We start from the raw sequence: 10,301 nt of genomic DNA, 5'->3' as shown, positions 1-10,301 counted from the left end.
GGACCCAATATTATCAATTGCTCAAATTAGGTCAAGAATTGAGCATATGTGTGGGACCGGATTTATGTAAGCCCTAGGGCCGGACTTGGTCGGTCAAGGAAGCATGCCCGGGTCACCATGATGTTCGTGTCTCAATTCTGAGAGTTTTGGTATTTTCTGATGTGCGTTTGAGCAATATTATGGATTTTCAGAAGAGTTTGGTCTTGACTGAAATTCTTAATTTTTTTGCTCGAATGAGCATGTGTGCTCATTTGATCAATATTTTGTAAATATTAAAATGAGTATATTTTAATATTTGTATTATTGTGAATAGCCTAGCGGGTCACGTGACCATGTTGACTTTTGGCTTTTTCGTGGTTTTAGCAATATTTGAGAAAATATGAAGAAACCATGATTTTTGCTCAAGTGAGGAATTTTCATGAGTTTATGAAAATAATAATTATGGAAATAAGGATTGCAAGGTGTGGGACCGGCCACAACTAGGGCATGGACGGCCGGCTAGGTGGCCCGGTCCCGCACACCTTTCCTTATTTTATTAATGAAACTATGAAAATATGAAGAAACCCTGAGTTTTGCTCAATCCAGGAAAGTTGCTTGAATGAAGGAGTCTTCATAAGTTTATGAATAATAAAAATAAGGATTTCAAGGTGTGGGACCGGCCACGGCTAGGCATGGCCGGCCGGCTAGGTGGCCCGGTCCCGCGACACCTTTCCTTATTTTATTATTTTTCGTGAAACCGTGAAAATATGGAGAAACCGTAAGTTTTGCTCAAACAAGGAAATTTGATGAAATGAGAGAGTTTTCATGAATTCGTGAAAATAATAAAAATAGGAAAAATAATGTGAGAGGCGTGGGGAACCGGCCACGGCGGCGTGACCGGCCGGTGGGCCCGGTCCTCCCTAGGCGCCTCTTTTATTTTTTAATTATTATTTGGTCTCTCCCTTTTTGTGTAGGATTCCTCATTTGTCCATATTTTCGAATGATCGTTCGTGCATTCGGTTACTCGGTCGTGCATCATTGTCGAGTACACTTGCACAATTTTCTTAGGGCTTACTCACTGATGGTCCAGATGCCCGATTGTTGATTATTTATTACTAATTTATGAAATTCAGTGGAGAATGATTCATGAAACTGAGTAATAAAAGTGAGTAGTTTTTTATTATCAATCCATAGGATCAGTCGTGGATTCGACCATGAATTCGGAAAATAAAACGAGTATTACCATTCCATGGGATTGTGGATTCGACCATAGAATCGGAGTAATGAAAGTAGTTATTACCATCCCATGAGATCAGCCATGGATTCGATCATGAAATCGGAGTAATGAGATTATCTATTACCATTCCATGAGATCAGCCGTGCATTCGATCATGAAGTCGGAGTAATGAGATAAAATAGATTATCTTCTAGGAATTCAGTGGTGAATGTCACGGTAGAATTAATCTATCACAGAAGGTATATTAGCCAGTTAAAGCGTCATACTCATTCTGAAAGGTGCATAGTCAGGAAACAACGAGTGTTGCTGAAGTCCTGAAGGCGTTATTGCTCTCAATCTTACGGAGAACCGCCTGGATCTATACACGGTCTCTCTATATATTCAGGGAACAGTGAGTGTCACCGACGTCCTGAAGGCGTTAATGCTCACAATCTTACGGAGAACCGCTCAATCGTTCTTCTATGTAGAGGAAGGTCTCTCTATGTAGTCAGGGAACAGTGAGTATCACCGACGTCCTGAAGGCGTTAAGTTCTCAATCATACGGAGAACCGCCCAATTATGTTATTCTACATAGAGGCTCATGATGAAATGCGCAGCATCGAACGCTCGGCTAGTGGGAGGCCTTTCGAGAATCATATTCATCATGGCTCTGAGAGGAACTCGATCAGATCTCGTGAAACGTTTCACGGATCGTAAAATATGAATCGTCACATGCGTTCCTGAAGCCGGGCCAGAAACATGCAGTATCATGATTTTACAATTTTGACCTTTGTCGAAAATCCACCATCAACAGGAGCATGCCTACGATGTGCCTCCTGTGTAGGAAGAGTGGCGAGTCTATGAGCCATATTACTTGGCATTGCAGGGTTGCTAAGAGAATTTGGGCTTGGGCGGCAAATATTTTTAACCTTCAACCTAATGAAGACTTGGTGGCCTCGTATAAGGCTGCAAAAGGACGAAACAGAATGATAAAAGATATGTGGCTGGTTGTTAACCTTGCAATTGTCACAGAATTATGGAGGTTGCGTAATAAAGCTTTTTTTTTTAAGATATGGTCGTTCAATGGCTTGGTTTTAAAGGCAGAGTTTATCAGGTAATTCATGATAACTCAATCAGAATGAAGGGCCATGTGTATAACAATATGGAAGAGTTACGCATCTTGAATTATTTTAAGGTGCATCATAGATCGTGCAGAGTCTCTACTCCAATAGAGGTTAGTTGGTCTCCTCCTAACCAAGATGAAATTATGATTTGTTGTGATGGTGCTTCACTGGGAAATCCAGTCCAAGCCGGTGCTGGTGTTACTTTTCATGATGCCAATGCAGCAGTGCTCAGAGTTCTTTGTGTTGGCCTTGGTTGGCAAACTAATTATTATGCGGAAGTATGTGCTGTAATTTATGGTGTGATGCTAGCCAAGGGGTGGAATGTGAAGAATATTTGTGTTCAATCAGATTCGATGAGTTGCACTCAAGCTTTTCAGAAGGGTGAGCTGCCTTGGCAGCTAATGCCGAAGTGGAGACTTGCGAGAAATTTTCACAATAGTATTCGTTATATTCATAGCTATAGAGAAGCTAATTTTTCAGCTGATGCTTTGTCCAAGCGAGCTTGTTTGCTGGCCGAAGATATTTTTGAGTTTTATGAGGGAAGACCAGGCTTTATTCTATCTGTAGAGTGGCCTGGTGGGGTATACTACCATTTCAAATAGGCTAGATTAGGGGTGGCCTCATGGCTAGCTTCTGGTCTGGCCTAGCCCATGTACAGTTTTGATTTTTATTGACCGAGTAAAAAAAAGACCGTCCCAAACACCCACACATACTTCAAACTACGAAACATGTTGGTGATCGATAAAACCCGATGCTTGGTTTAAAATTCCGCCTGATCAAATATGGGAAGTGCTATATCGGAATGGTATATATATGATTTCAGTTTAGTAGAAATGATATATTTAGCATTTTGCCATTTCCACTGCCGCATTCTTAATGGCAAATATACCATTTTATATTATCAAGGTGAATGTTGTAAGAGAATGATTTAAAAACATGTTCACAATGAAACGTTATAAAAGCGGTGGTGTAGTTTGATCAAGCAATCCGTGTAATCAAAATTTTGAAAGATTTGATGTTCGAATTGGCGTTAAACACTTTGGATGCTCTCTAACAGTTCAATATCGACTGTTTTCATCAATGCCGTAACAATAGTTATCCTATCTTCTTTGGTTTTGTCCATTTCTCTCCCTTGTTCTTTTCTCTCAATTTCTTCTCTGTTACTTTGTTTTAACAATCTCAAAGACCATGAACTTAAGTTACCAACCCAAATCGACCATCTTGAAAGGTAATTCAAATCATTCGGATATTGATCTTACCAACCAAGATATTCGTGAACTTATCGAATCCTCGTGTAAAGTCGAAAGAAAGAAAACAGTTTTGGAAGAGATAATTACAACTAAATCATCATTACTTAATAAAGAAAAGGTTTTAAAGCAAAAGTAAATAATGAAATCGATTGGCTTAATGTGTGTTTAAGTGTTGACATGTTGCAATCATTCAAAATGGTAGGGTTGAACAAATAAACCAAAATTCTGTAATACTACTTTTCAATATGTAAAAGAACTTTCTATTGGAGCATTTGATATTCTAGGTGCTTGCCTGTGTGATCGTAAAATTGTAACCTTAAAAGTCATGATTGTTAAAGTATCAGGATTAGTAGGATACCGTTTGAGTGATCCAACAATCAAGATCCGTTATTAGTTCTTTGTTTTATATAGAATGGTGGTAGCCCTGCTAATTCTGGTACCCTCGTTTAGCAATCATGAAAAGTGGTGAGCCTAGTTTGTTGTGAGTGAACCATTTCCATGACAACTTTTCTCGTGGTGAAGCATGTTTACTCCCAAAATTATTTCTGACCCCGCGTGTTCACAGTTGGAAGCCGACTTCACATCAAATAGTCCTGCTTATGGCATTACAAGTTGGTTACTCCCATAAGGAATAATAGTGTGGTCTTGGATGCAATCCTCTTTTTATTTGTTCTTGACACTAACCTGTGACGATTCATTTGTGCAACATACACCTATTACGGGAATAAATGGAGGCGATAGCCAATATTTGCAGAACAGAACGAAGTTGTGCCGCTGTAAAAAGGTATCACAAACACATGCTGAGCAGAGCACCAGCCGCAACTTCCGACTACTGTATAGCATATATGCCAAAGAATCGTGCTAAACTCGAACCCGCATTCCATACAAGAGAAAGGGAAAGAAAAGAATAGACAAAACTTTCATTTTCACTACAGAGAGTATAAAGATGTCTAAGACTTTAAGGCATACACTAATGATAAACAATACAGGTGCTTGAAAAAGCTAAGGCATTAACAATGTAATTGTTTCCACGGACAGAAGACAACCCACTAACTAAAATCAGATACTTTTGACAATTTAGAGTTAAGTCACTGAAAATGAAACTATCAAAACTGAGATAAAAATAAGATTTAAAATTTGAATTGGGCATTATAATATCAACCCAAATTGTATCATTTCACCTAATTACATATATAAAACAACCCACTAATTTCTTGTTATTATATACATAAACAAAACTCTTGTTTATTTTTTATTTCATTTCATTTCCTATCTTATCTCCCCCATCCCCTGTCTTTCTCTACAACTGCTCATTCATCAATCATGTACTATACCTGAGATTGTATATCTCAACCCAAGAAGCGTATGAAATTATCGCTGTTAAAATGATTTTTTTTCATTAGTGTTGCGGTTTCCAAGCTTCCATTTTAGCAGGCATGTGTGGTATTTCAAGCTTTCATTTTAGCAGCCATGAGCACTTACTTTTGGTGCATGTAAACATAGGGTTAGTAATCATACCATTTCCAGGAGTTTAATATTTCCTGTAGAATTGGCTGCAACCAATGTAGAGGACTGACCACGCCAACAAACTGCGGATATGAATTGTGAAGCATCATCTAATTCATAACCAAAGACCGGGTCTGTGTTGCAGAATTTGTAGGATAATACGGGCATGGGGAAAGCTTTGTGGTAAACGAAAACCTGTTCCAAAGAAAGCAGAATTATTTGCACTTGTTTGATTTCTCGAAATTTTTAATAATGTTTCATGACACAGATGAGTAAGTAATGAAGCAATTTTATCCACAAACGGTTTTGGAATAAAAACAACTTCATAGGATTAATTTTATGTCCGGAGTTTACATCCGGTTAGGAATAATTTCATGGTTAACAAACCATTGAAGCTGTACACAGAAGTTGGTGATAGTCCCAAACTATCACATCTCACCTCTTGATATTATTATTATTATTAAAATCGGTCTCCCTCCAACCCCCCAAATAAACAGTTAACAATGAAAGGAACACTGAAAATGAGTTTTCACCGAACAAATAATGAAATGAAGGTAGGGATACGAGAAAACGATTGATTACAACCATCACTGCCTATCATTAGAAATATGAAGGGAATATGATTAACAGATACGCGTTCTTGATTAAACAACGGAAAAGTTCATGTTTGCCATTGTAGGTATACAATACACCCAAACCATGTTTTCCTTAACCATATGTTTCTGAGGGTTAAATTAAATCTAAGATACGAAGTTTTGCACTTAGTCTTAAGAAGAAAGAAGGTTATTGGGTTATCTTAACCGAACTTCATTTAGCTAGTAAACATGTAAAATGAAGAAAAAGGTGAACTAACTATCTAACTTGAACTGAAAGGTGAGTAGAATGTTCAGTAGGTAGTGCTAACTATACATCTCAGGAGAGAACACTAACATAGTCAGAATTTGTGAGCACAAGTTAAAAGTAATATAATAACTCAATAAGGATGCATGCCTTCGTCATCCTTAGTAAACATTGATTGCAATCAACCAAAATTATTGAGCTCACAATCCAATATGGAGAAACCCATGAAATTCCGTACCCAAAAGTTGTTAGGTGATATACAACGTACCTCATTAGTTTCAGAGCCTGTAGCTATGTAGCCGTCCGATATAGATAAACCCACAAAATTCTGAATAGACAACAAATTTCATCAGCAAACGGTCGAATTAAACATGCATAATTTTCTAGAAGAAACAACACACAGATCAAACATCCACTAATTAAACGTTTCCTCCTGCATTTGGATACATGTTCTGGTAAAACGGTTAACACGTTAACCTAGTTTCCAGTTAAATGTTTTGCACTTTAGCCTGGGTCAAACATTGTGTAATCATGCCTTCGGTAAGATAAATACAACCCTGATTTTTAAGACGAAAAACAGCATTTAAATAATTAGAATCATTAGATTGAATATCTGAAGTTCACTATGATTTGCACCTTAACATTTGTGTGCCCTGTGAAAGTTTGCTGCGGACTATCAAGAACCCGATATGTGCAGGTTGTTAAATCCCAAAGCTTCAGTGTGTTATCCGTAGATGCAGAAACAAGAGTGGTGGAATCAACAAACTTGACATAACTCACGGTCTTAGAGTGACCTCTTAGGGTACACAAAGGTATTTTTGTGCTACGCAAATCGTAGCAATATATATTATGATCTGCTGAACCAATTGCAAGTGAATGTGATGAATTAGGAGGAAACTGAACACAACAGACATTGGCTTTGGTCTTTATGGTGCCAATACTTCCTACCTGCATTTTCAAAACCAGTGAGAAAAAACAAATTATCAACTGTCCAAGATCTATGTAGACACAATGGTGATCACATTTAGATGACTACAGTACGTTTAGTTTCAAAGTTGACATCCACCAAGTGCAAAAGTAGAATTGCCTGATTGATATTCCATAGCTTAACAGCACAATCATCACTACCGCTGGCCAATTTTGTAGGATCTGCAAGTGAGAAGTCAACAGACCACACACGTCTCTCGTGCTCCCGCATTTCCATAGTCACTTGACTCCGCGTAACATCCCACACCTGAAAGTTCAGCAAGAGTTAATTTAACTGACCATAAAAGTAGAGGAAAATTGTAAATGGAGCAACCTAAAGATTTTGGCCTACCTGCACCACACCATCAAAGTCACTTGAAGCGATCTGGCTTTTGATATAGCTATTGAAACATAAACTACTAATTTTTGATTTACTAGCCATCTCAACTACAGGATAATGAATATCACGATCCTCGTTTAAAATTGAGTCGCATTCAAATACTTTAATTTTCTTATTTACACCAGCTGTAGCAAAAAGTTCTTTGTCACGATCGAAATTCAAGGAGCATACTAAATTTGAAGAATTCAGCAGATCACCCTGCTTGAGGTCTGCCTTAACTTTTAACTTGCTATAAGAAAGATATTTGCATAGACCCTCAAGAAATGGTTCTATCCAACCAGTCCTTTTACTTTCTTCACTGTGTCCCTCCTTGGAAGAAAAGTTATCAACTGAACTACCTTCGGTCATAACAATGGAGCCTTTACCATCAGCATTCATTCCGGAATATCTATTACGCGGTCTTGTCTTTGGCTTGGTTGCCCTTAACCTAGTTGAGAAATAAGCTGCTTCTAGTTTCTTAAAGTTCTTCATCAGCCGAGAACTTTTAGACAAAATACTTTCTTGTTTTTCTGTTTCTGTCCCCGACTTCTGAACCTTAGCTGGTTGTTCATGAACTTCCTCATCTTGAACCTGCATACCTGACCTGGAATGCTTTTTAGATCCCATGGCAGTCCAATCATCATTTCTATCAGGATTCACCGGTAGACTTTCTATCCTATCTATCATTCTGTAACCATTGCTGTTTATTTCCGTATATACACCTCCCTTGATATTAATAACTAAATGCTGTTTCTGAACTTCGTCAATGTCAGAAGAGATCAAAGTTATTGTATCTTGCAGCTTTTCGACCGCTTCTTGTTTTTTCTGCTGGGTCAGCAAAAAGAATTCCGCAATTAACTCTTGTTCTTCTGCAACTTCTCTTAAACTCATTGCAGCTTCCCGTTCTTCCATGCTATCTCTTGGTTCAACGAGGAACTCACTTTGTAACACCTCACTGTTGCATTTGAAACCAAACGTGAAGTTATTAAATGAAGGAGATAAAATCATGTTAACCAGCAATGCTTCAAATATTATGCTCATTGAACCACACTCACCTCATTTTTGGTCTAGTATTTGGCCTTGGATGCAATAGCCAGAGGCAAAATGAGGCTTCTTTGGGCCATTTCAAAAGCAACTGAGGAGGTAGAACTCGATGCCTGAGATTCGACATAGTTCTAAGCTTTTCTTCCGTCGAGCTAAATGCACAGAACAACTACAAGTAGAAACTAAAGGTTAGCGGACAACTAAGGAAAATAAAATAGTTTAGAAGCAAAACATATGGAGAAAATATAAAAACTTAGGTTAGAAAAAAACCTCAAATAGAAGAACTCCCAACCGATAGATATCTGCCACAAAGGAGCTTGGAGAACCCTCAACTTCCTCTGGACTAGTATACCAACCGATCTCCATAGCTAATATCTGTTTCAGTGGGAAATTTCTCTTGATTTCCTTAACTTCTTCAAGTTTCCTGCTATCATCTACATTTCTCTCTTCAATCTCTTCAATTGATGATTTACACATAGGAAAAACCGAACTTGATCGTAAGCAACTAGTATCAGATGCCCTTTGAGAAGTATTAGGATGAGATACCTCTGTTGAGGAATTATTTTGTCCCCCTAAGGGCTTTCTGTTCGGGCGATCCTCCGAGGAATCAGAATCAGAAGAACTTGATGCCGACTCGATAAAGGAGACACGGTTGAACAATGACATGACGAAACAAGACGGCCTCACGTTATTGATTACAACACCTTGGGAATGTGCAAGATTGACAGTTTCTACAATCTGTTTAAATATATGTAAGCACTCTAAATGATCCACAGTTCGTTCCGGTTTATCTAACCACTGCCTCAAGCTAAGATCACTTTGTTCCATCAAATTCGATCTAGACGAGCCGGTTTCTCTCACCTTCCCTCCCTGCATGAATCTGTCGTTGTTTGATGCATTACCTAAACTACTTAATCTATTCCCATTATCATGCAATCCATTCCTCTCCCTTGAAATAACACAACCATTCAATCCCCTAGAACTATCAGATTTTTCCCAACCTAAACCTGATGAACCAGCCATTATACACACTACCTACTGCCACCCACAATAACAAACCAATCAGTACTCAAAATTCTTACTTCCACTTCCACCATACTTGATTCAAAGTACAACACCACCCACTTGAGAATCACACATCATCGACAGATCACAATTTATTAAACGAAACACCAATTACTCAACAGATTTCCCCTGTTAATACATCAACATGCAAAACTTTCGTATCCATATAACAGAACTCAAATAGCAATAACCCATTTTAACTAACCAAAATCTCAACTGAAACAACCTAGTCAATTCAACAAACACACTAAACACTTAGAAAACATAAGCAATCCTAACTACCCAGATAAACCCCATTCATGCAGAGCTACAAACAAAATACACTTATAGTAATCTATAGGGAGAGAGAAAAAGAAAAGTACCATGAGAGAATCAAGCTGATGATCCAAAAAACTTAAATGAAAATGCTTTCTTCTCAGCCTCAAAACAATTTTTTTTAATTTTCTGTAGAAAAATTCTGGGACGAAAAAAGAGGCAGCGGAACGTTTTAATGTTTTTGCTGGAACTTGTGTGTAGTCTACTATATTTTATTCCAACTTAAATTTTTTCTTATTATAAATTTGGTATCAGTTTCAGGTCTTCACCTTCTTTATCTTCACAAACTCCTTATTTTCATTCACTTTATGAAATCAGCATACGTGGCATGACTACAACCACGCCCGTCGTTATACCCCCTTCATTTTTTTTTTTCCTTTTTATAGCTTCCGCTGGAGTTTACTCTAAACAGACAAAGTTAAGGATTTTTTAGTCATTTTATATTATTTTGTGTACCATATATTTCCTTTAATAGGAACAATTTTTATAACTTTATCTAGAACAACAATTTACTGTAGACGGCCAGTAGGGGAAGGAAACATAGTAAATGATGTTCACAAATTTACCTATACAGAATTAGGTCCTGTTAACCTAGAAATAAATTTGATGGTCTCATC

The 10,301-nt window shown here is 37.8% G+C and overlaps 2 protein-coding genes across 4 annotated transcripts; one reads left to right on the top strand and one right to left on the bottom strand.

The window, feature by feature from the left end:
* Positions 1 to 2,267: 2,267 nt before the first annotated feature.
* On the top strand, positions 2,268 to 2,921 carry LOC113353552. Its single transcript, XM_026597118.1, has one exon. It carries the CDS (start codon positions 2,268 to 2,270, stop codon positions 2,919 to 2,921), a length of 654 nt encoding a protein of 217 aa, XP_026452903.1.
* Positions 2,922 to 4,698: 1,777 nt separating this feature from the next.
* Positions 4,699 to 9,926, bottom strand: LOC113306951 (protein SPA1-RELATED 4-like). 3 transcript variants are annotated; one of them, XM_026555880.1, is made up of 8 exons: positions 9,732 to 9,925; positions 8,575 to 9,498; positions 8,316 to 8,473; positions 7,234 to 8,215; positions 7,003 to 7,149; positions 6,552 to 6,863; positions 6,184 to 6,243; positions 4,699 to 5,270 (listed from the first exon to the last, which is right to left on the bottom strand). In XM_026555880.1, the coding sequence occupies exons 2-8, from the start codon at positions 9,325 to 9,327 to the stop codon at positions 5,082 to 5,084; spliced, it is 2,601 nt and encodes an 866-aa protein (XP_026411665.1). In that variant the 5' UTR covers positions 9,328 to 9,498; positions 9,732 to 9,925; the 3' UTR covers positions 4,699 to 5,081. The 3 variants fall into 3 exon arrangements, 2 of the variants coding, with proteins under 2 accessions (XP_026411665.1, XP_026411658.1); XM_026555873.1 differs by having other exon boundaries at positions 8,575 to 9,925; XR_003338940.1 differs by having other exon boundaries at positions 5,062 to 5,270; positions 6,957 to 7,149; positions 8,575 to 9,926.
* Positions 9,927 to 10,301: the final 375 nt, after the last annotated feature.

Source organism: Papaver somniferum, chromosome 1 (assembly GCF_003573695.1).
Source record: "Papaver somniferum cultivar HN1 chromosome 1, ASM357369v1, whole genome shotgun sequence".
NCBI classification, from domain to species: domain Eukaryota; kingdom Viridiplantae; phylum Streptophyta; class Magnoliopsida; order Ranunculales; family Papaveraceae; genus Papaver; species Papaver somniferum.
Note: the sequence above shows the minus strand (reverse complement) of the source record. Positions and strands in the feature narration are given on the sequence as shown.

Bases quoted from the DNA above. Each gene is read 5' to 3' on its own strand.
- LOC113306951 (XM_026555873.1), bottom strand. From the start codon at position 9,327: ATGGCTGGTTCATCAGGTTTAGGTTGGGAAAAATCTGATAGTTCTAGG. The intron at 8,474-8,574 runs GTTTTTTTCTAA...TTCTACTTGTAG, and splicing joins TGGGAGTTCTTCTATTTGAG to TTGTTCTGTGCATTTAGCTC. The intron at 5,271-6,183 runs GTACGTTGTATA...TCTTTGGAACAG, and splicing joins CAGGCTCTGAAACTAATGAG to GTTTTCGTTTACCACAAAGC.
- LOC113353552 (XM_026597118.1), top strand. From the start codon at position 2,268: ATGGTCGTTCAATGGCTTGGTTTTAAAGGCAGAGTTTATCAGGTAATT.